At 42.2% G+C, this 26,493-nt stretch overlaps 1 protein-coding gene across 2 annotated transcripts in view; it reads left to right on the top strand.

The window, feature by feature from the left end:
* Nucleotides 1–26,493, top strand: part of PheRS-m (Phenylalanyl-tRNA synthetase, mitochondrial) — a 127,295-nt gene that overhangs the window by 57,618 nt on the left and 43,184 nt on the right. For both annotated transcript variants that reach the window (XM_080267924.1, XM_080267923.1), the window contains exons 2-7: nucleotides 278–423; nucleotides 2,662–2,991; nucleotides 12,348–12,479; nucleotides 15,928–16,087; nucleotides 17,362–17,493; nucleotides 22,277–22,437. In XM_080267924.1, coding sequence (XP_080124050.1) covers nucleotides 313–423; nucleotides 2,662–2,991; nucleotides 12,348–12,479; nucleotides 15,928–16,087; nucleotides 17,362–17,493; nucleotides 22,277–22,437 — 1,026 coding nt within the window. In that variant the 5' untranslated portion in view covers nucleotides 278–312. The remainder of the gene's footprint in view (nucleotides 1–277; nucleotides 424–2,661; nucleotides 2,992–12,347; nucleotides 12,480–15,927; nucleotides 16,088–17,361; nucleotides 17,494–22,276; nucleotides 22,438–26,493) is intronic.

The raw sequence follows: 26,493 nt of genomic DNA, 5'->3' as shown, positions 1-26,493 counted from the left end.
GGAAAATTCCATTGCATCCTTTAAGACAGACTTGCCGCTTCCCTTTTTAAAATACCAGTTGTATGGTAAAAGTTAAGACATTTTGGAACACAGGACTGACCTTTATATAGAGTACCATTGATGAATGTTGAGTGTATTCCAGAAACATTTGAATGAGACAAGGGTATCAACATATCAGTGATCACTGTAAGGTTATGTTTGGGAAGGCTTTCACCCTTGTATAGCCTCCTCTATATGTATTACTTAGTTTATACTGTTTATTCTATTTGTATTCCAGGGCACGTAAGTGGGTGAGCTAAGGGCACTGGTATCATGACACTGCTCATTGCAAGTTTACGCTTGGGAAGGCTTGTACCTTCCCATAACCTGACTTGTTTGACTAGACACCTGTCCGTGAAAGCAACCTACAAACCAGGAGATAAGGTACCACAGAGATAACGTACCACTGCTTTGATTCAGCATCCTTAATTTTAACCCCATGAGTATGGCCATATCCTTTTCATTTTAATCAAACAACCACCAAACAGTTATATATAGGGAGAGATCTCTAGCAGTGAAGAGGATTAGTAAGGATGTATCTAGCACTTCCAGTTCAGAAAGTCACCCATAAGCTGAATGAAATTATTTGGAGATAGCCAGTATATGAGTACTGTAAAATATATGATGTTCTTGAGCTGAAGAGTTTAATATCATATATCATTGAGAGTAGGTAGCACAGTGACTCAGGGAGCATCAGTGTGCATGGGAGTGGCATCTGGACATAATGCATTTGAAAATGTGGAAACTGCAGTATAATGCATTTGAAAATGTGGAAACTGCAGTATAATCAATGTAACAGAGTGTTCAGGCTTGAAAGATATAAGTTATGTCATGCTTTTAAAACTATGTATACTTAAGGTAAGAATGCTCATTAAGTATGGTAGCCACTGAAATTTTTCTTGGAAGGGTCAGAGTACCTGTAGCTTGTACTGTATTTTAAGAGAAGTTTTTAAAAATTACCGGGTATGTCAGTAAGGGGTGACAAGTCATTTATTGTTTGAGGGTTTTCAATCATGTAGGCTAATGCCATCTGGACCATAGATTAGTCACTTAACCTTTTATATTTTGGATCATAGTAGCCAGTCCTCAGGCTCATGTATCTCACAAGTGGTAGTATGGAAGTGAATATTGCATCATCATCCTGTCCTCTTTTCCTAGGCTGGGGTGAGGTAGGGTCCAGGGAGCCAGAAGGAACTTGATAGAATGAGATTCTAACAAACTTATGACCAGTTGATTGGGTCACAGTCCTGTTCACTCACCATCTAGCCCCTTTGCGCACGGTGACTCAAAACGAGTCAAAATGGTGTTAGGCTGAAGAGGAACTGATGACGTACTATGACACACTTGTCAGTATTGGTCTGAAGGGATGCCAATTAGGCAGTTCTGGACAAAAATATTCAACCAAAATTATGTTTGAGCATGAAGTGTGTCAATCTTTGGTGCATCATAGGGGAGAGTGTCTATTTTAAGGCCAACGCTCTCAAATAGTCAGCATTCTCTCGGTTTTTGATTTGAGGGAGGAGGGGGGCACGCGCGATTTTTGGCAATTTTCTCGAAAACTATTGGTTGTATCAGAATTCCGGCAACACCACATGAAAGCCCATGAAATTCTACATCTAGACATATGCTTAGCTCTTTCATTGTGTGGGCAGAATTTTGCACTAGGGTGTAGGGCAGTTATTTTTACTGTTAAACGGCCTTATTCTCACCTTATTTCTGTACTTTCACAGTACTTTTACTCATCAATTTTGTGTGTTTTTATAGCTTATTGTATAGTACTGTATAAACATCAGGGAAGATGATGGTACACAATTTATACCATTATAACCAGTTCCTGGGGCAAATAAAATACATGTGAATGTTTTCCATTGTGCATGAGTCCAGCCTGCCCTCGCAGCATTTTCTCTGATCATGTCAGACACAGAAAACTTTCGGTGCACGAAAGGGTTAAGTCCCAGTAATCCTGGGCCCACATGATAGTTCAGAAACTTTTTCTGCACTTCTGTCACTTTTTATTACGGTACTATTCATTCCACTTCAGGTGACTTCATTGAGTGACAAGCCCGATGGTTTCCTGTAACCCAGGATACCATTTACAAAGTTGGGTGGTGACCATATAACCAAAAAATGGGGTGAAGTGGGGCCTACTATGATGCCCCTGTTAACTGGGTGGAGAGATGCCAATGCTGCATTTGCCCAGGAACCAAATTTCCTCACTTTTTCCCACAATTCTCCTCATCTGAGAGGGAACATCAGTTTATTGCAAGAAATGGTCACGCAGGGGCAGTTGCTTTCCTGCGGTTGATGGGTTTTCTCGGCCAGACAGACGGGTTGATCAACTTCAGTAGCAACCACATCCATGCACCGTCTTCTTGGCCTACCATGCTTCCTCCCACCTTTAAACCATATTCTGATTTTTGTAAGAGGTTTTATCAGGCATATCAAAATTCATCATTATAATGCAGTACTGAATCTTTTGCACTACGAATTTTGGATGTAAGGAGTGTTGAAATGATGTTCTGTTAACCATAAGATCTTTACAGGTGCTGTAGTTAGTTTCTTGCATCTTGAACTGTGTACATATAGGTGTAAATTTGTGTGTAATATGGATAAATGTTTCAGATGACTATAGCTGGGAAGGAGTACCTTGTTGATCACATGAATAACATCACTCCACACCTCCTATCCCATGTTGGCAAAAATCTCCATCTTCAGAAGCATCATCCCTTGCATCATATCTCGCAGCGGATCATCAAATACATGTATGGCCGTTACCTGTCCCCTCGTGGCAATCCGCTCTTCTCCGTTCATACTCACCTCCACCCAGTTGTGACAGTTCACCAGAACTTTGACTCGCTGCTGATTCCTAAAGATCATGTTAGCAGGAGGAAATCTGACAACTTCTACGTCAATGAAGGCCAACTTTTGCGAGCTCACACCAGTGCCCATCAGGTTTGAACATGGCATTCTGTGCAAGTTTGCTTAATCATGTTTATTGTGACTCCCAGGTGGTAGGTGGTTGCAGCCATCATCCACTCACTTTTTTTTATTATTATTATTTTTTTTTACAAGATGAACAGGGGGAGGAAAGGCAAATTAAGTGAAAAAAAATAAAAACACTAAATTACTATACTGGTGTCCTTGTTCATAAAAAGTCCGCAACAGTTGGACTTGAACTGCTGTAGGTTGAAGGTTGGGGGAAACTAGTGTGGGGAGGTGAGTTCCAAAGAGAAGCAATTCTGGAATTAAATGACTTCCGATAGGCAAAAATTCTGCAATACATCAGTGTGACAGTCAAGTCATGAGCACTACCAACTGCGTGTGTAGCACGAGGGAAAGTGTGGAGAGGTGGCACAGTGGATGCAACTTCGTCTGAGCATTTGCCATAAAACTATCTGTAAACTAATGCAAAAGAGGTAACATTCTATGTTGCTTGTAAGGGAGGTAGTTCATTTGTAATTGCTGTTTTATTAATTATTATTATAGCTTTATTCTGAGCTTTGTCCAGTTGTCTTAGTGCAACCTTTCCACATCCATTCCACAAGGGAGAGCAATATTGGCACTGAGAGTGCACATAACTCTTGTAAACCACTGCTAACTGCCCATCAGTGAAGAAGTTACAGATTCTGTTCAATAATCCAGGTTTCTTTGAGGTGGTTTTAGCAAGTGATCTAAAATGAGAGGTCCAACTGAGGGTATTGTTAAGTGAAACACTGAGAATTTCAATATTTTAGAGATATGAATATTGGTTGCACAGAAGATAATATAGGAATCAGGCGGTATCTGCCTATTATTGAATATTTTTTTTTTTAATGCGAGGAAGAAGGAACCAAAGGCCGTGGGCCCACTATTATTGTTCCTTCCAAGAGAAAAACAAAATACAAGAGAGAGCCAAATTCAAGATCTGATCATTTCGAGATGCCTGGACACACTGTGTTTGAAAGACTGGAGATCATAGGAAGCAGGAAATACAGACAAAGGGAGACAGTTCCGGAGTTGACCTGTTGCATAAATGAAGGACTGGGAGTAACGGTTAACTCTTGAATTAGAGAGTTGGACAGAAAAGGGATGAGAGTTTGCTGCTAGACAGGTGATACGCACCCGTTGTAGAGGTGGAGGAATGCATGCAGACAGTTCAGAGGAGCAGTGACCATTGAAGTAGCGATAGAAGAGAGATAGAGATGCAACAGTGCGGCGAAGAGACAGAGGTTGAAGGGAGTGAGTAAGAGGAGGAGAGTTAATGAGACGAAAAGCCTTTGACTCCACCCTATTGAGAAGAGTTGTGTGTGGGGAGCCTCCCCACACATGAGAGTTGTACTCCACATGGGGGCGGATAAAACCCCTGTAGAGAGTCAACAGTTGTGCAGGGGTAAAGAAGGAACGGAGTCAGCTTAGTACACCTAATCCCTTGGAAGCAGATTTTACAAGAGACGTAATATGATCTTTCCAAGATAAGTCCCGAGTAAATGAAACCCCAAGCATGTTCAAGGATGATGCAGGATTAAGCTGAATATTATTAAACGTTAGTGGGTACACCTGTGAAAGATTTTGTTGGGTTGATAGGTGTAAACACTGAGTTTTTGATGCATTAAAAACAACCAGATTATTCTTACCCCAGTCAGAGACACGAGCCAAGTCAGACATTAGGTGTGCCATCGCGTCATCCCTTTTATTTTATTTTTTTTAATGGAGGAAGGAAAAAGAAAGGAAAAAAAATAAGTCCATGTGCCTAAAGGCATCCTCCATTCATAGAATCCTTATAACAATTGGATTTAAAATGGAGAGGATTAAATATATGTGGGAAGCAACTCTCAGGAAGTGAATTCCAGAGAGCAGTAGTTCTGGGGCTAAATGTTTGTTGAAGTAACTGCTGAGATGGACGACGCAGGAACCAAATGGAAAGGTGAAGGGTGGAGTCATCAGTGTGTGAGTGGATAGGGTTAGATGTACAGCGTAGAAGGTCATTGATGAATAAAAGGAAGAGAGTTGGTGATAGGACAGAGCCCTGAGGAACACCACTGTTGAGGAGAAGAACAATGGCCATCTACAATAGTGGCTATAGAACGACTAGAAAGGAAGCTAGAGATGAAGGCACAGGTAGAAGGATAGAAACCGTAAGAGGGCAGTTTGGAAATTGACGATTTATGCCAGACTCGATCGAAAGCCTTAGAGATGTCAAGTGCAATGGCAAAGCTTTCGCCAAAGTCCCGAAAGGAGGATGACCATGAGTCTGAAAGGTAGATGAGAAGATTGTCAGTGGAGCGTCCCTGACAGAATTCATACTGATGAACAGAAAGAAGGTTGTGATAGGAAAGATGCTTTAAAATTTTTCTACTAAGAATTGACTCAAAAACTTTTGAGATACAGGATGTTAAAGCAATTGGAAGATAGTTAGAGGGTTGGGAATGGTCACCCCTCTTTGGGACTGGCTGAATGAGAGCAAACTTCCAGCAAGAGGGAAAGGTACAAGATGTTAGACAAAGGCGAAAGAGTTTGCCTAGGCAGGGTGTAAGCACAGAGGCACAGTTCTTGAGAACAACAGGAGGGCCTCCATCAGGCCCATATGCCTTATGAATACTGAGGCCTGTGATGGCAGAAAATACATCAGCTGAAGAAATTTTATGTCAGCCATGAGGAAGTCAGAGGGGGGAAGTGATGGAGGAACAGCACTGGAATCATCTAAAGTGGAATTGGAGAAGAAAGTCTGAGCAATGAGGTCTGCTTTATCAGTAGAAGAAATAGCTACAGAACCATCAGAGTAGAAAAGAGGAGGGAAGGATGATGAGGTAAAGTTGTTAGAAAGGTTTTTGGCAAGGTGCCCGAAGGAGTGGGAAGAATTCGAGTTGGGGAGTCGAGAGCATTTAGTACGGATGAAATTATTTTTAGCAGAGCGAAGAACATACTTAGCACGATTCTGGGCAGAAACGTATGAAAGGTGTGATTCAGGAGTGGGTTGGCTCCGGTGCCTTTTATAGGCCCTTTCCTTGTTGTGGACAGCATTAGAACAAGTGTGATTAAACCAAGGCTTTCTTGCATTAGTATAAAGGAAATGAGAAAGGAATGTTTGCTTCCATGCCCGAAAGAATAACCTCCGTAATGAGCAAGGCACACTCAGATGCCTCCTGGCCATGGAAGCAATAATCATTCCATGGAAAATCAAAGAAGTACTGCCTGAGGGCCTCCCAATCCTCAGCTCCAAAGTGCCACAGACAGCGTTTCTTTGGAGGGCCCACAGGCCGTACCGGAGCGATAGGACAGGTTAAGGTGATAGGGTTGTGATCGGAGGAGCTCAACGGAGAGAAAAGATTAACAGTGTAAGCAGATGGATTAGTTGTAAAGAAGAGGTCAAGTATGTTGGAGCTTTCTCCAAGGCAGTCAGGTATATGGGTAGGGTGCTGTACAAGCTGCTCTAGGTCATTAAGGTTAGAAAAAGTGTAGGCTTATTCACCAGGTGGATCAGTGAAAGGAGAGGAGAGCCAAAGGTGGTGGTGAACATTGAAATCTCGTAGAATGGAGATTTCAGAGAAAGGAAATATGGATAGAATGTGTTCCATCGTAGAAGTAAGATAGTTGAAGAATTTTTGATAGTCAGTAGAATTAGGAGATAAGTATATACTGTATTTGATTTTTTTTTTTTTTTGCACTAAATGAGACTGTTATTTTGTCCCCATTCAGTAATTTTTGATAAGTCTTACCGTAGTTTAAGGAGGTTGCTGTGTTGAGCTGGGAGTTAAAGATATCAGTATTTGTGAATGGTTGTTCAAGTGTGAAGGAATTGGGAAGTGTTGAGTCACCTGCATATGAGTGATAGAGATTATGGGTGACACTAGGTCATTAATATGACTGAGGAACAGGATTGGAGCTAGGATTGAGCCTTGTGCAACGCCGGCATTAATTGAGTGAAAATTGGAATATACATCATCTCCCTTTACAAAATATCTTTCTCTTGTTTAGATATCAGGAAACCAGTGGGACAAAAGATGATAGTGCTGTAGCAAGGGAGGTTGGATAGCAAGGAACGGTGCCACACTCTGTCAAAACTTTAGAAATATAATGGTCAAGGGCTGCTGCATGGGTTTCTCCATGTTAGTCAGTTGACTGATGGATGGTATGAGTAAAGAGATTGAGTACCTTCCGCCCCTCTCCCGGTGACGACTCGAGGTGCCTGGAACCGCTGTCTGACTCTCTTCTTCTTCATTTCTGCAACATTCGCAGCCTTTCCTCTAACTTTCGCGCTGTTGAGCACCAACTCTCCTCCTCTAAACCTCACCTTCTTTTTCTAACTGAGACTCAGCTGTCTGAGGCAACTGACAGCAAACCCTTTTCTGTATCCTCCTACTTTCTCTATACTCATTTCAAAGCCAAAGGTGTCTGTTGTGTATATATACGCAACGACTTATCTTGCTCTCGTGTTCCTGAACTTGATTCTTCTGAATTCTCTACACTCTGGCTTCGGCTTTCCTGTCATTCTCTGACTAAATATATCTGTGCTGTTTACTTATCCCCCAATTCTACTGGCCATCAAAAGTTCTTCGACTATATTACTTCTACGATAGAACACATTATATCCGTTTCTCCTTTCTCTGAAATCTCCATTCTAGGAGATTTCAATGTTCACCACCACCTTTGGCTCTCCTCTCCTTTCACTGATCCACCTGGTGAACAAGCCTACATCTTTTCTATCCTTAATGACCTAGAGCAGCTTGTACAGCACCCTACCCGTATCCCTGACCGCCTTGGAGAGAGCTCCAACATACTTGACCTCTTCGTTTCAACCAATCCTTCTGCTTACACTGTTAATCTTTTCTCTCCGTTGGGCTCCTTTGATCACAACCTTATCACCTTAACCTGTCCTATCACTCCGGTACGGCCTGTGGACCCTCCAGGGAAACGTTGCCTGTGGCATTTTGGAGCCGCAGATTGGGAGGCCATCAGGCAGTACTTCTTTGATTTTCCCCGGAATGAGTATTGCTTCCATGGCCGTGAGCCATCTGAGTGTGCCTTGCGCATTATGGAGGTTATTCTCTCGGGCATGGAAGCATACGTTCCTTTCTCATATCCTTTGACGAACGCAAGAAAGCCTTGGTTTAATCACGCTTGTTCTAATGCTGTCCGCAACAAGAAGAGGACCTACAAAAGGTACCGGAGCCAACCCACCCCTGAATCACATCATCTTTACGTTTCTGCCCGGAATCGTGCTAAGTCTATTCTTCGTTCTGCTAAAAATAATTTCATCCTCACTAAATGTTCTCAACTCTCCAACTCGAATTCTTCCCGCTCCTTCTGGCACCTCGCCAAAAACCTTTCTAACAACTTTACCTCATCATCCTTCCCTCCTCTCTTCTGCTCTGATGGTTCTGTAGCTATTTCTTCTACTGATAAAGCAGATCTCTTCGCACAGATTTTCTCCTCCAATTCCACCTTAGATGATTCCGTGCTGTTCCTCCATCACTTCCCACCTCTGACTCCCTCATGGCTGACATTAAAATTTCTTCAGCTGATGTATTTTCTGCCATCACTGGCCTCAATACTAACAAGGCATATGGGCCTGATGGAGGCCCTCCTATTGTTCTCAAGAACTGTGCTTCTGTGCTTACACCCTGCCTAGGCAAACTCTTTTGCCTCTGTCTGTCAACTTGTACCTTTCCTTCTTGCTGGAAGTTTGCCCTCATTCAGCCAGTCCCAAAGAAGGGTGACCACTCCCAACCCTCCAACTATCGTGCAATTGCTTTAACGTCCAGTATTTCAAAAGTTTTCGAGTCAATTCTCATCAGAAAAATTTTAAGGCATCTTTCCTATCACAACCTTCTTTCTGATCGTCAGTACAGGTTCCGTCAGGGACGCTCCACTTTCTCACCTACCTTTCAGACTCATGGTCATCCTCCTTTCGGGACTTTGGCGGAAGCTTTGCCATTGCACTTGACATCTCAAAGGCTTTTGATCGAGTCTGGCATAAATCTTTAATTTCCAAACTGCCCTCTTATGGTTTATGTCCTTCTATCTGTGCCTTCATTGCTAGCTTCCTTTCTGGTCGTTCTATAGCCGCTGTTGTAGACGGCCATTGTTCTTCTCCTAGATCTATCAACAGTGGTGTTCCTCAGGGCTCTGTGCAATCACCAACTCTCTTCCTTTTATTCATCAGTGACCTTCTAAGCTGTACATCTAACCCTATCCACTCATACGCTGATGACTCCACCCTTCGCCTTTCCATTTGGTTCCCGCAACGCCCATCTCAGCAGTTACTTCAACAAACAAGGGATGAGGCTATGGCACACCTAATGTCTGACTTCGCTCGTATCTCTGACTGGGGTAAAAATAATCTTGTTTTTAATGCATCTAAGAGTCAGTTCTTACACCTGTCAACCTGTCAAAATCTTCCACAGGTATACCCACTAATGTTTAATAGTATTCAGCTTAATCCTGCATCATCCTTGAACATGCTTGGGGTTTCATTTACTCAGGACTTATCTTGGAAAGATCATATTACATCTCTTGTAAAATCTGCTTCCAAGAGATAAGGTGTGCTAAGCCAACTCCGTTCTTTCTTTACCCCTGCACAATTGTGACTCTATACAGGGGTTTTATCTGCCCCTGTGTGGAGTACAACTCTCATGTGTGGGGAGACTCCGCACATACAGCTCATCTCAATAGGGTGGAATCAAAGGTTTTTCGTCTCATTAACTCTCCCTCTCTTACTCACTCCCTTCAACCTCTGTCTCTTCGTCGCACTGTTGCATATTTATCTCTTTTCTATCGCTACTTTAATGGTCACTCCTCCTCTGAACTGTCTGCATGCATTCCTCCACCTCTACGACGGGTGCGTATCACCCGTCTAGCAGCAAACTCTCATCCCTTTTCTGTCCAACTCTCTAATGCAAGAGCTAACCGTTACTCCCAGTCCTTCATTAATGCAACAGGTCAACTCTGGAACTGTCTCCCTCTGTCTGTATTTCCTGCATCCTATGATCTCCTGTCTTTCAAACGCAGTGTGTCCAGGCATCTCGAAATGAATGGATCTTGAATTTGTCTCTCTCTTGTATTTTGTTTTTCTCTTGGAGGGAACTGTTATTGCAGGCTCATGGCCTTTGGTTCCATCTTCCTCGCATAAAAAAAAAATAGATATCGACAGTAGATCTTTCGTGGTGGAAACCATACTGTATGTCACTAATTAAGTTGTTGAATTTGAGAGGTGTAACAGTGTGCTAATTAATGACAATCTCAAATACTTTCCAAGAGAAGATGTGATGACTATTAGTCTGTAATCAGAAAGATCAGACAAACATCCTTTCTTTGGAATTGGATGGATGTTAGCTTCTTTCTGAGAATTAGAGAATAAAAAATCATATACTGTACAGTATTCCTAGTCTGAATAATTTAAGCAAGAACATGAGCAAGTTCTGGGGAACACTTTTTCAAAACTATTGGAGGAATTCCATCTGTACCTGGAGCTTTGTTGGTTGGTAAATTGTGTAGGACAGATTTCACATTTCTAGTCTGTATCTTTAGCGGAGCAATTCTGGGAGAGTAAAGTTCTTGTCCAGGATTGTTCTGACTGACTTCTCCGTAGTAGAATTTCTGGCAAATGTATCAATAAGAAACTTAGCTCTTCCACAAGGGTCATTTACAGTTTTCACGTCTGAAGATTTTAGTGGGGAATGGGTGATGACTTTTTAAAGTTACTGTTGAAAGAATTAAGAGTTGACCAGAATATTCTATTGTTATTAGGATTATTTAATAGTTTGGATGCTTGAATATGAAGAACATTAGATTTGGTGAGATTTAATACTACTGTGGTTTCTTGGACTTTCAAAGGGATTGAGGGATTCGGTAGTTTTTGACTTCAAGATAAGAGTTGTATGCAAAAGACTTTTGGGTCGTTGCTCTAACATGATTGCTGTTGAACCATTTTAGGAAGTCTGTTCTTTCAGTAAATTGTTGACAAGGTATGAACAGTCGCATACCAACTTGTATTAAGTCATTAATGTGGAACTGGGCAGAATTGATGTCAGTGGAGAAGAAGGACTGCCATGAAATATCAGCTAGATAATTTCTAAATCCATCCCAGTCTGCCCTATCAGTGTGCCATCTGCTCACCCCGACTGGTTCAGAATTGGAAGGTTTCTGACAACTGACGAATGATGCTTTGATGAGATTATGGATGGATGATCCAAGTGGTTACAATACCTTTGTCCTGTATTGATCTGGGTTATTTGATGTAGTGATACCTACTTTGTCATTCATGTTTATCATTCTTTGTCTGTGTCTGCCCTCCTCGCTTCCTACTTCTCCCATCTTTCCTGTCATTTTGTATTACTCTTCTTTCCACTTCAGCTTGCTCTACACTGAATGACAAGTCTAACAGTTTCCTGTAACTCAAGAAAGCTATTTACAATGCTGGATGGTAACCATATAAATAGATAACAGGGCAGTGTGGAACCTACTGTGGTGCCCTTGTTAACTGGGTGGAGAGATGCAAATGTAGCATCCATCTGGCAACCAAACCTTCACTCTCTTCCCTGCACCTTGCTAAAATCACTGTCTGCCATAAGGTAACATCAGTTTATTGCACGGGATGGCCCTGCAGGGGTGATTGCTTGACTGCAGTTGATGGGTCTGCTCAGCCAGGCAGATTTGGGTTTAACAACAACAGTCATTTCCCTTTAAGTAATGAGTTAGTTGTTAGTATATTCAGTGATAAAGCAATTGTGCATAAGACAGACAGTGGAACTTTCAGTACAATATTTATTCTTCTAAAGTTTCTATCTATCTATCTATCTATAATGATATGCCATAATCCTGCAAGGGGTGGCCATTTGTCTTTGAGTTAGTTGTTTTACGGGGAGGGACACTAGCACTCTGTCAACCCACTTGTTGACCCTTAGGAAATAAGTGTGGGTTGGTTATTTGGTTACCACCCAGCATTGTAAATGATTTCATGGCTTACAGAAAATCATTTGGCATGTCACTCAATGTAAAGCCACCTGAAAAAGAAAGGAGAGTAATTAAAAGTGACAGAAAAGGTGGGAGAATAGTGAAAGAGGAGGGCAGAACAGAAAATGAATGATAATCGTGAAACAACAAGTAGGTAGCATCACATGAAGTGAGTGGATGATTATCATTTTTCTACAGGTTACCCTGTGCATATTATTAAAAGTTTGTTGGAAGTTTTTATAATGATCAGTTATATAAAAGTGTACTTTGCATAAGACATGAGTGGTAGAAATGTGAGTACTAGTTTTTTATGAAGGTGACCCTGTGCATATACTGTAATTACAAAATTATGCTAGTATTTTTTTGTTTGACTTCAGAGTGAATTAATCTCCATGGGTTTGGACAACTTCCTTGTGATTGGTGATGTTTACCGGCGGGATGAGATTGACTCATCACACTATCCAGTCTTTCATCAAGTGGAGGGAGTTAGACTCTTTACTAAAAGTGAGGTATGTCATCAGCCATTCCAGTACTTCAGCATTCATTAGTTAGATGTCAGCAGGCTTACGTAATATCTTGGAACATGGGATTGTACAGTTGGGGACCAAAATGTGCCTAATATTTAACTTCTTGTTCTTTTCTTTTTTCTCTGCTGGCTAATATAAGGTGAGAGAAGCATATTTTCCTCTTGCCATAGATAATTCCCTTTCACATGATGCCTCAAAGTGGAAAATGACAAACATACCCAGAATGTGAAATAGTTGTGGATATGCTGATTTTTGTCCCTGACAGTTTGATGTATCATTTTTTAAGGCTCCAACATGCTTGTATGTGTTGGCCGTGATTACCTAATGGCAGCTCTGCATGTTGCTTATCTCTGGCAGCTGCCCTGTTCAATCCCTATCCTTGAGGTCACACTCTGAGATGTTGTCTGGTAACAAGTAACACTTCTTTTTGCCACATCAACAACTTTTATTATTCATTTCTAATTGAGTTGCAGTGGCATTTATAGTAGGGGTTGAACTGAAATTCTGCTTACAGTGCTTGTTATTGATGTTATATATACTGTTTTTTTCATGTGCACTTGTACTTTGTGTCTCAAGTGTATTAACCTTTGTATGATAGTATGTCTAATATACTGTACTGTATTTTTGTTGTACCTGTATATTTAATGCTCTGTTCATTACATATTAGTGTTATTGTCTTCCAATATGCCATATAGTAATGACAGCAATAGTAGTAGTAGTTTCTATCTGAGGCTCATCTGAACCTAAATCCAGTGGATTGCAGGCTGAAGTTACCTTTCTGCAGTCATCATCCTCCTTTTGGGGGGATAGAAAGGTAGTTGAGGGGTGTTTGTTTAACCAGGGAGTTGAGCAGTCTGGACATATCAGTACCACCACATGAAGGCATCCCTCTCAAGCACCATGCTGTATTTTGGTTTAATATTGTTTTCATCTGCCACCTTTTTGATTCAGCTTATAATAGTGATATAAGGTGGTTTGGCCTGTGTTATTAATACTGTACTATACTGTATATTGATGACCACTGTACAGTAGTTTCACAAGTTTCAAAGTTTTTTGATACCCTAAAAAGCATTGCCACTTTTAATCTGTATTTATTGGGGAGAAAATTAATTTGGATCTGGTGGTCCCTTAAGTTTGACTTTCTGCCATATTTCCCCTAGTTTTGTGATGTTGCTTGTGTTAATGCAATATAGTGATAAACAAAAAAAGTAATGGAGAAAGTAAGGTAAGTAAAAAATATATATATATATATATATATATATATATATATATAAGGGACAAATACGCATGAAGTCTAGGTTAACATACTTGGTGGGACTGTATATCCCAGGTTACACCATGGTTTTGATGAAAGACTGTTGTTTTCCTTTCATTCTCCAGTTGTAAGTAAACTCAAGAATATCAGTAAAGCTGCAATAAATTGTCTTTATTCACTTGTGTCTACACTTTTTTTTTTTTTTCTTATAACAAAAGGCCAGAAAATTAACTAAAAGCACATGTTAACTCAGTGTTTACAAGTGATGAGCAGACCATTGAATGTGGGTGTATTTGTCCCTTACTGAGTTAGGCCAGTGAATTCTGCTGATTGTCCATGTGGAGGAAGATGTGATAAGTTATGTAGGCAATTAAAATAATTTTAAAGCTGGAAAAATGAAGGGCTGAACAGTAAATTCAGACCAGAATATCATGGACCAGGCCAGAATATCATGAGTGGAGACGTACTGTATATGAGAGAGGGGGGTGTGAGCTGGGAGTAGGGCAGTGAAATGGTGGGGTACAGAGCGACATGGAGGCAATTTGTTTGTGGCCATCCCTTACGGGATTAAAGCGTCTGGCAACAGATAGATAGATAGAATATCATGGACTGAAGTCTCTGACCCTGAACTCACTAGGGAACAAAACTCCACTACCAGCCCAGTCACAGTGGAGGCTTCCATATAGAAGGATGGATATACAAGAAAAATTGAGTTATGTGAGAAGTATATACAGTAGAAGTAGAAAATGGTAATTATATTTGACAAACATACAGTATAGTATGGGTATTGAACAGTAAAGAGACTGCAAAATCTCTTGATGTAGGTGGCTATAAGAACATCAGTGAGACTGCTGTCTTCAGTATCCAGGAAGTTAAGGTCACTGTGAGACTGTTAACTTCATTATTAACTCATGGCTACACGTATTCATTAATGAGTGCCCACGTAACTATTTCCTAGTAACATGTGTTGTGGTGCTGATGAGAAGCTTACTTATGGTGGGACTGTGCATGCAGGGTGAAGCAGCTGCATTGTCCACATAGGAGCCAAACCTCATATTCCTCTGCTCTTCCCCATAGGAAGGACCCTGGTCTGAACCTGGTGAAGCACTGTTTACCACAAAAGAGTGTTAGATCCCTACATGATGTATGTACTGCATTGTACTTGTAAGAGGGCCCCACAGAAGTAACTGCATACCTGTGGTTGACAGTTCTGCTTAGCCAAACAGAACAAGGTTGTAAGTAGCAACATTAGCAACAACAATTTTTTTTTTTTTTTTTTTTTTTTTTTTTTTTTTTTCAACTATCTTATTGTACTGTGGGGAGCTGTATTTGGACTCTGAATGTTTCGAAATGGCTGCCAGCCTACAAAGTTTGAAATACGGTGCATTAATACTGATGTTCACTCACTCTTACGCTCCTCATGGGACAACAGAGAATTGGATGATGGATGGCTGGATGAATACTGATGTGTAGTGATTGTATGTGCACATGAAACACAAACAGAACTTTAACTTATGAAATGCGAGAAGCTACTGCAGCTTTATCTCTTTTCTGTTGCTACTTCAATGGTCACTGCTCCTCTGAGCTGTCTACCTGCATCCCTCCACCACTACGGCAGGTGCGTAGCACCCATCTGGCAACAAACTCTCATCCCTTTTCTGTCCAATTTTCTAATGCAGGAGTTAACCTCTACTCCCAGTCCTTCATGTATGCAGCAGGTCAACCCTGGAACTGTCTCCCTCTGTCTGTTTTTCCTACTGCCTATGATCTCTGGTCTTTCAGATGCAGTGTGTCCAGGCATTTTTAAATGAATGGATCTTGAATTTGGCTCTCAGTCATTTTGTTTTTGTTTTTTCTTGGAGGGAGTGGTTTGCAGACCATTGGCCTTTGGCTCCTTCTTCCTTGCATTAAAAAAAATATATTTATATTTTTAACCTGTAAGCTGCAGCATTAGGATTTCCTGCCCTTCCTGTGGTATGCAGAAATCACATTTTTTTGTTTTAGCTTTATCACAGACAGTTTTACACTTTGTAGACAGAAGAGAACATGTGGAAGGATGAGTATGCCTAATGTGTGAATGGGCCCCTTTAAGTTGAATTAAATCATCAGGAAGTAACAAGAATAAAATAGAGAACATATTCAGATTGAGTGTTAATATTACATTAATACTCCCAGCTGTATGGAAGCCATCAAAACATGGAGGAGTTTCAGCTATTTGCCAAAGGAGAGCCAGGGTCAAGGCAGCCACCATTGCACCACCCAGATACTGTCCAGTTGCTAGAGACAGACCTCAAGAACTGTCTGATGGACCTAGCCAACACACTCTTTGGCAAAGGTATTGTTGCCAATCTGTAACAGTTGCTGCTTTTTTTTTTAACCACTTCAGTCCAGTGATGTAATTTGCTGCGTCCTGATAATTGTATTCAGTTTAGATTTTTTTTTTGTTTGTTTGTTTGTTTGTTTGTTTGTTTGTGGAGACCCAAGGTATATCTGTCATTTACCCTTCAGTATCAGAGGTCTCCCTAAAGTTGAGTAAAATCATCTGGAAGTAAAGAATGCATCAGTAAAATGTCACTAGATTCAAGGGATATACATTCTCTTTCCAGTTTCCACTTGCATAGTCACTTTTGGCAGCTGTTGTTGTTGTTCCATAACTTCAATCTGCCTAAGCAGACATGTCGACCACAGGTAAGCAGCTGCTTCTGTGGGGCCATCCTACAGGTACAGTACAGTACAGTACATACACAATACATAGGGATCTGACACTCCCTTGTGGTAGACAATGCCTTACCTGGGTCCCTCCTATTGTAAAGTACAGAAATAGGAGGTTTGGCTCCTGGGTGGATGCCACAGCTTCACCTCCTTGGAGGCTCCTCTTCAGTGCCTTTGGCAGTGATGTTGGCAAGTTGATGAATCATTAACAAGAACATTTTTATCATGGTTATCATAGGATCCCTACTCACTTGAATCCTGGTGACATTCCATCAGATTTGTTCTTATTGGTGCTATAGTTTTTTTCAACAGAGGAGAGGCATTTCATGTTGACGGGATTAATTAAGATGGCAAGAATAAGGAAAAAAAACAACCCCAGACTCAGTGAGTTAATGAGCTCCATACCTCGCCAGTGGAACATACGATACTGGGAGTTCTTTATGCTGGGAATATTAAGAAGAAGAAAAAAGTAGATGCAACCCATATTCTTTTTCTGCTGGTGTGAAATTGTACAAAGCTACAGTCATCTCGTGTTTTTTGCAGCTGTTAAAGGACAGATGCACCACCAATGACAAATATCTGAGAATAATAAAAAAAATCATCTTCATGGACCCCCCACAGCTGTAATGTATTTTAAGTGATCTGGCATCCACAGCCAGATACCTTAAGCCATATGGCCACAAACAACCTGTTCTCTGCCATCATTGGTGCCCTTCTTTTATTTCACCGCCCTCATTCATACAGTATACTGCACATTTTCATTTTGTCTTTCATTCTTGATCTCATCTCTCTCCACCTCACTCACATCCACTCTCCAAGTCAGTCTGTTATATTGCCATGTGCTTAACATGATATTATACTGTATGAAAATTGATAACTGCATTACAACCCAAACAGAAGTCGAGATGCGATGGGTGGATGCGTACTTCCCCTTCACACATCCGTCATGGGAGTTGGAGGTGTGGCTCAATGACGAATGGACTGAAATGCTGGGATGTGGACTAATTCACCAACAGATTTTGTGCAACTGTAAGATATCTGATGATGGTTTTCCCTGTTATGTTAGAAGGTTTACCTTGTTTATGGGATGTGAACTCCCTGTTGGTGGCCTTCTGTATTATATTTACAAAATGTATCTCAGTTTTGGATGTGAACTCATTTACTAACGGATTTTGTGTAACTCTAAGATATCTGTTGGTTGTTTCTGTTATCTTTTAAAAGATTTTTCTTTGTGTGCAAGAACTACTTTACCCACTGTATTATATGTATTTATTGCCACATTTTCTCTCATTTTATGTAACTGGATAAGTTGTTATCAAATGGCAGACCATTGTGTTCTTAAACTAGCCACTATAGTTATCATCATCATCATCATCATCATCATCTTCATCATCGTAATCCAATTTCCTACATGCATGTGGGTTGGGCTGATAAAGGCAGTCATTACAAGTAACCTTTTGTGACATGCTTTGTTGCTGTCAAGTCCTCAGTAAATTAAAGCATTGCATGCAGAAATTCCATTGTTACCTGTGAAGTTGATTTACCAGTTTTCCTTCAGTGTACACTAGCAGTTGTACATTAAAAACTGTGATATATTAAAACCATCCCTCACATATAATGAGGACTACAAGTACTGTATTTGTGTATTAAAAGTTGTGATATATTAAAACCATTCTCACTTATAACGAGAACTGCCAGTACTTCTACAGTATTACCATGTGACAGTAGAAAAATAGAGTTAGGATGTTTTTTTTATATACAGTAATCCCTCCACTATCTGACGTAATTGAGCCAAAGGCATGTCCAGAAAGTGGTCCTGTCCGGATAGTGGGCCCTAGCCTCCTGGACTTGTACTTATGGACCCAAACCTAGCCTGACTCAGAAAAACACCTATATCACTCCCTACTGGACATGCATAGCACTTGTTTAAGACCCAATTCACACCAATAAGGGACATAAAAGAGTGAAATAAATGCAAAGGAATTAGAGAATAAAGGTGAGTATATACAATATTAAACATTCTGGGTACTTACAACAAGTCCCTGGCTCCTGGACTGGTACTTATGGACCCTAACCTAGTCTAACTCAGAAAAACACCCCCCTACTGGACATGCAATGCACCTAAGACCCTGTTCACACCAATAAGGCACATAAATGAGTGAAATGAGGTTTTAGAGGTAAGTATGAAAAATACAGTACAGTATGAACCATTCTGGGTACTTACAACAAGTCCTTGGCCATCTCGATGAACAACCCACCTCCTCTCAGACTCTGACATTAAAAAGAACCTGAAGCACCTGCAGTACAGTGTACATGAAGTCTTGCACTGAACTTAATCATTTGCACTCATAATTCCAGTTTTTTAACACTGCGCACTCTAGTCTTACTTGCGCTCCCTTGTACCGTAATGAAATCAGTGTTGCACTCTGCACTTAAGTCTTTGCACTCAGAAATCCATTTTCTCAACACTGCACACTCTAGTCTAATTTGCGCTCCATTGTACATCAATAAAATCAGTGTTGCACTGCACTTAAGTCTTTGCATTCAGAATTCCAATTTCTTAATACTGCAATCTGTTTTTTTCACTGCACAACACTGTAAGTTCCTGTGTGGTCTAGTGGTGAGTTCTTGCTATTTATTCACTGTCAGAGTCTAAGAGTAACTGATGCAGGTGGCCTAGGGACGCATCGCTGGGACGTGGTGATGGACTACCCACTGCAGACGACTCTGAAGAGAGGCACAAACTCACGTCCAGTGGCAACTCCACTGTGCCTGATGTGCTGGGCTGTGGCCCAGAGGATGAGGGCCTGTCTTGGGGAGGCAATGGTGTGGAGCCAGGGCTGGGCACAGCGGGGGTCACGGGTCTGAAGAAGCTGTCAGTGGTTGACTAACGCAAGGAACGACTATTTTGGCGATTAATGATGCGCTGCCTGAAAGCGCGCACTTCCTCCACAAGTCCCATGGGCCCCATCTCCCTGTCACATTCCGGGTGTTCCAGGTAGTCGAGAATGAACTCTATGTGTTCCCGGAGTGCGCTCAGCTTGGGGATGGCTGGAGTAGTGTCACACTGAGAGGAGTCTGTATCATTGTCGCTGTCCTTGTCAGAATCTTCAAGCTGGGTACTGACACCTGCAACTGAAGATGCAATCTCGATATCAGACATGGTCTGATACCCAGGATCACTCTCGTCGTCATCTAACCACTCACGCACTTCGTCCACATCAACATTGTCGCCATGCGCATGTAGACGTGCATGGAAGTCATCCACATCGAAACCTAGGAAATCGTGCTCCACATCCGTTCGTAGAAGCAGACGAGACCAACCATTTTCTAGAGTCTTGACAGGGACTTCCTTCCATGCTCTGGCCCAGTTGTAAATGGCAGACTTGATGTTGTAGTGGCGAAGGTTTTCTAAAGTCCGCTGGCCTCATGTGTCCCGTCCCTCCCTGCACTCGTCCTCGTCCTCGAGAACAACCACCACCTCGTCCAGGAACTTCCGTCGGTATAGCCTCTTCGTTGCCGCGATCACTCCTTGGTCCAGTGGTTGGATGAGAGCAGTCGTATTAGGTGGCAGAAACATGCACCTAATGTGGCCATTCTCAGCCGCCAACTCCTTGTCGCACGGGTGGGCAGGTGCATTGTCCAAGAGAAGGAGAGCCTTTACCTGGTCGCGCAGGATTCCCAGTTTCTCTGTCTGGTAATGGATGACCTCCTTGATGAAATGGCGGTGGAACCAGTCTTTGAAGATCTTGGCTGTGAACCAAGCCTTCACAAAATGGTACCAAACGACAGGAAGGACATCCATCACCCCATGATGACACCGAGGCTGCTTTGCACGGCCAACAATAACGGGTTTGAGCCGGTGCATGACGTTAGCATTGGCACAACACAAAGGAGATATCCGTTGCATGGAGAGCTTGTGGCCAGGTATACGCTTCTCCGTCTATTCGGCTATAGTGTTCGTTGGCAAAGAGTGATAGAATAAATCAGTTTTGTCAGCACTGTAGACTTAACTGAGAGTGAGGCCCTCCCTGTCAATCAAGTGCTTCACCTTGTGCCGAAACTTGTCTTCTCCATCCTCCTTGGCATCCAAAGCTTCGCCATGGGCCTTACGGTTGGTAAGGCCATGCCATAACTTGAACGCGAAGAGCCAACCCTCGGATGCCTTGAAGTCTGGGGTGTCGTGAAGCCTTGCGAACTTGTCAGCAGCAGCCTTCAGCTCCGTGCCATGCACCAGCACGCCAGCAGCACATTGTTGTCGATACCAAATCAACGTGGAGCTGTTGACTTCTGCATACTGGGGAGTAAACATCATATTCCTCTCCACGTTGCGTTTGCTCTTCGACGAGAAGTCAGCCTTGTACTGCATGAGTTTGTCATGGGATCTCTTGATATCAAACGATGTAGATTGGGCCAGGTTGAATTTACAGAGGATGTTTGAGGTCGACCATCCTGCGTCCTCCTTGTCCAATATCTCCCTCACCTTCTCCAGAGTCAAAACCACTGTCGTCCTCTTCTCAGGTGGCAGGGCCATCATCACACACATGAAGAAGAGGCAGGAGAGCCTGCAGCAGGTAGGACACCACCACAAAAGTGAGCATGTGGGCGGCCATGGTGATGAGTGTGTACTCACAACAAGAGACGGGCAGTAAGTGGGGAGGATGCAGGGGCACAGTAGTGGACGCCGGCGGAACTATGCACCAAAACACAGCTGGTCCACGCCACACGCCGAGTTCAAATTATGGGGGGGGGGGGAATAGATTTTATTCTAATTTTTTGCGAGTTTTGGGCAATTTTGGGATTATTAAGTCCTAGGACCAAATTGTCCAGTAAGTGGGGTGTCCAGATAGTGGGCATCCAGATAGTATGGGGATTACTGTATCGCAGTTGGTACTTCATGTTTGTCTGGGATACATTGCAAACTTACCTGCAGATGGCAAAAATCTGCAAATGTGTAGTTGGCACCCCTTAAAATAGCACTTGCAGGTGTAATTTTATTATGTGATTGCCTAAGGGTAGGTAGGTGGGGGCACCCACCATCCACTCACTCAGTGTAGTGCTGCTCTCGAGTGTCTGCCCTGTCCTCTCCTCCATCCTTGTTTCCTTCCATCTTCTTCTGTCTTTTTTTCCTTCATTCTTTTCTCTTCCTTCTGCCTATGGTTGACTTTACACTCCCTCCTCTGTCTCTCATTCCTTCGTTCTTTCCTCTCCCTTCTGCCTGTGGGTGACTCTACACTGAGTGACAAGCCAAATGGTTTCCTGTACACCAGGAAACCATTTACTATGGTGGGTGGTAACCATATAACCAAATTTTGGTGCCTTGTGGTTTAGTGGGTAATTATTGTGCTCCAGTCGGATTGAACCGGTGAAGGTTTATATCCAAGGGATGGTTGGGGTTTATTGCTCATGTAATGCCACTCAGGGATGAGTGAGGCTGGTCACTCTCATCTTAAATGTCAGGACCAACTGCCTAGCCCCAACCTCCTACGCTTCTCATGGAGCAACACAGGATTGGATGATGGATGGATTGCCTAAGAAAATTGCAGTGTCCCAGAGAATCATCAGACATTAAAGTCTACCCTTTAAATGTGTATTTTTAGATGGTTTAATTTCTCAAAACACATCTTCAACAGGTATGTTTTGAGATAAACCTAACCAAGTTATAACAAACCATAAATATTAAGGACCAACCATACAGTGAAAATGTTGTATTACTTTAGAGTCGTCAGTGTTCATCCGTAACACCTGCATAAGTTGTATTAATTTAAAACTTTGTCATGACAAACTTCATCATCATGTATGTTCCCTTCAGCTGGTGTGAGTGATAAGGTTGGCTGGGCATTTGGCTTGGGTCTGGAGCGCTGGGCTATGAAATTGTATGAGATTCCAGACATCCGAGTATTTTGGTCCACGGATCCCGGCTTCCTGACCCAGTTTACCTTTGATGACCCTGCCACTCCAGTCAAATTTAAGGTATGACAGTCTTGTTGACACTTTTGAAGAGTAAACCTCTTCACTCTGATGTCACATTTTAAGTGTTATTCTTGCTGCCCTCAGTTATTCATATTTAGCTTAGGGGAAACTTCCTGTGTTGGAGGGGTTTGATACAACCATATGAGGGATGCTTCTTAACTTCAATTATATTGTCTGGAAGTAGCAAGAATACACTAAAAAAAATGTTTCAGGGGGTTACTTTCCCAGAGGATGAGGAAAATGAATATACCAAGCCCTCATTTTTTGACCAATCGTTATTCGACAATTTGTTATTTGACATTCATAAATCAATACCCATTTTCATTGTTTGACATGGTTATCCCTGCCATTTCGACCATTCAAATTGCATGCCGCCAGACAGACCAGTTGAGCTGCCCTCTCCTGTTCTCAGCCCTGCTGATTGGTTGCATCTTCATCCATCTGCATTTGTTTTTGGTCTCGTGGAATACTATAGCACCACTATGGCTCCACCCAAGACCCCTACTATTACCCCTGTCAGGCACAGTCATGTGTTCACCAACCTGAGTGAGTGTTTCGCCATCGTATGGTCGGGTGACAATCAGGGTTGCCAGATCTGAACTTGGTCACATTACCAAACTTCTCAATTTTCATGATCAGTTTAATTTTTCGTTACCAAATTCTTAAAGCAAACACTTATTATTCATCAGTTATATATACACATGGAAATAAGCACTCTCCTTATAATTAGCAACATGTTGTTTATTTTTGTGCTATGTAGGCTAGAAGATTAATCAAAGAGAGCAGACAGTCCACCATTTCCATCCTCATTATCTTCATACATGTGAGAAATTTGTTTGGTAATGAATCATGCTGATTCATCACCAATCAGATTTTTCATTACCAAACGGGAGCATTCACAGGAAGGCGCAGATACTATAGTAGATACTGCAAGAATTTTTAATTTCCAATTTTATTTTGTGGGCAATGCAGAATGCTCACAAACGGGTACTTTTTCATAATAATACATTATTATGTCAAAAATTTTCTCATTCTCATTTAAGGTGAGTCCCATGTCTAATAATGAGGTCACAAAATACTTTGTGTTGTTGTTCAAATGTTTTGTGGTGTAGGCTATATATACGTCAAGGGATGAAGATTTATCGGCTTTACACATATGTACGAATATTTCTTCATTAATACTTTTATTCAAATACTCCCAGTGGTCACCAGCAAAGGTATTAAAAGAAAAAACGTTGTTTCACCACGTAGTCACTGCGTGCAGTACATTCTCGGCAAATCAGAACACACCCAGGTGTTTTCTCAGATGTTTCCCACACTTTTCTTCTTATTGGTTCTTTCTTGGCAGATGGGACCTTGGCCCAGCCTCTAACATCTCTTGCACCTTCTTTATTGTTATCTTCTTTCCTGAGACTGACATACAGTCATCCCTTAACATCCGCGTTTTTAACATATATGGTTTTAAATATCCGCAGGTGGATATAACATAAACGGTTTTAAATAACTGCAGGTGGATACAGTACCGGGGCCAGAGTCACTAAAGCATTTTATCTCGTTGAACTCTGCTGACACATTCACTGCAAATGTAACATTATCCTAGGCACAGTTCATGGCTGTTTTAGTGATGGCATTATCCAGTGAATCAAATATAACACTCTTCCTTTTTGGCCATTGTTATGCAGCGTATTCTGCGCCTGACTCCTCAGGTCCAGATACGATGCTGGCCTTGGGTTCTTTATTCTTGACTGGGCTAGAGTGTGCAGACAAGGAGGTAGGGCTCAAACTCAAACCTCCTAAGCTTGCGCGTATATTAACAAATGTGCAAAGCACAACAATACACACTACAGTACATGGAAAATCCTACACAATATGAGTATGCTAGACAGCACAACATAACATGAATCACCCTAACACTAAATATACACCGCGATACAATATACGTATGACACTCACTGTACACTAGATACAGTAATCCCTCCACTATCCGATGTAATAGAGCCAAAGGCATGTCCGGAAAGTGGTTCCGTCCGGATAGTGGGCCCCATCCTCCTGACTTGTACTTTTGGACCATAACTCAGAAAAACACCTATACAACTCCCTCTGGACATGCATAGCACCTGTTTAAGACCCAAATCACACCAATGAGGGACATAAAAGACTGAAATAAATGCAAAAGAACCAGAGAATGAGGTTTTAGAGGTGAGTTTATACAATATAAAACATTCTGGGTACTTACAACAAGTCCCTGGCTCCTGAACTGGTAGTTATGGACCCTAACCTAGCCTAACTCAGAAAAACACCTCCCTACAGCACATGCATAACACGTAAGACCCTATACACACCAATAAGGGACATAAAAGAGTGAAATGAGGTTTTAAAGGTAAGTATGGAAAATACAGTATAATTTGAAACATTCTGGGTACTTACAACAAGTCCCTGGCCATCTCGATGAATAACCTGCCTCCTCTCAGGCTCTGACAGTAAAAAGGAGTACCTGAAGCACCTGCAGTACACTGTACATGAAGTCTTGCACTGAACTTAGTCATTTGCACTCAGAATTCCATTCTCTTAACACTGCACACTCTAGTCTTACTTGCGCTCCATTGTACCTTAATGAAATAAGTGTGCACTGGAAGTCTTTGCACTCATAAATCCATTTTCTAAACATAACATACTCTAGTTAACCCTCTCAGGGTCACTCACGTGATTCATGTTTCATGTGGATTGTTCTAAAGATGTTCAGTCACTTGAATCGTGTTCCTAAGCACCAAAAAATTCGCCAAGAATTAAGTTTCTGGCGGATTCGCGTCAAATTTTGACGCGTCATAGCAAGTGCATCGCTTTCTAATGGTAAGGCATTGGCAACACTGAGCTGTCTCACGGGGCCCAGCACGTAGCGATAAACCTCAGTCTCTTCCAAGCAGTCAGGAGGGTGGGGTTATGTCGCGTGTACTGTCCGTTTAAACTCCTACTAATTCCTCCTGCCCGAGCCGAAGTCCCTATGGACTCAGTGTGATAATCCAGTATTTGTGAGCATATTTGTATGTGATATTGTTGGTGGAACATAGATATATGTCACGAAAAGGAATTTTGTTCATCAGCAATCGTTAGGCTTAGAGGCGATATGCGTGTTGTGGGATTTCACCTCTCGCCCTCCTCAAGGCCCTATGGCGTGATTACAAATACAGTAATCACTCTAATATCCGGACGCCCAATAACCGAACATCACCACTACCCGGACCTTATCGTCCTGGGATCCAACATTCCCAAAATGGTCCGAAAACCCTAAAAAATAAAAAAATAAAATCGATTTTTTGTCATCCGTAATTTGAACTTGCCGCGCGCGCCGCGGGAGAGCATTGTTTTGGTTCGTCATTCCTCCGACGTCCGATAGAGCGCCGCTGCATCCTCCCCACTTCCCGCCTGTCTCTCACCGCGACTGGACCTATGCTCTTCGCAATGGCTGCCCACGTGCTCGCTTTTGTGGTGGTGCCGTACTTGCTGCAAGGCCTCCTGCTGCTCTCGGGCCTCCTCTTAGTGTGTGTGATGATGGCCCCGCCACCTGAGAAAAGGAAGAGAGTGGTGTTGACTCTGGAAAAGAAGAGGGAGATATTGGAGAAAGTTGATGCGGGTTGGTCTTCTTCCTGCATTCTCCGCAAGTATAACCTGGCCCGGTCGACTTTGTTCAATATCAAACGTTCCCGAGACAAACTCATGCAGTACACGGCTGACTTCTCGTCGAGAAGCAAACGCAACGTGGAAAGGAAGGTTATGTTTACCCCCAAGTTTGCAGAAATCAACCGATCCACGTTGATTTGGTACCGACAGCAACGTGCAGCTGGTGTGATGGTACGTGGAACGGAGCTGAAGGCTGCTGCTGAGAAGTTTGCAAGGCTTCACGACGCCCTAGACTTCAAGGCATCCAAGGGTTGGCTCTTCACGTTCAAATTGCGACATGGTCTTACTAACCGTAAAGCACATGGCGAAGCATTGGACGCTAACGAGGATGGAGTTGACGAGTTTCGGCACAAGGTGAAAGGCTTGATCGACAGGGAG

Source organism: Coenobita brevimanus, chromosome 25 (genome assembly GCF_032717465.1).
Source record: "Coenobita brevimanus isolate Jiangsu-jjx chromosome 25, ASM3271746v2, whole genome shotgun sequence".
NCBI lineage: Eukaryota > Metazoa > Arthropoda > Malacostraca > Decapoda > Coenobitidae > Coenobita > Coenobita brevimanus.
Note: the sequence above shows the minus strand (reverse complement) of the source record. Positions and strands in the feature narration are given on the sequence as shown.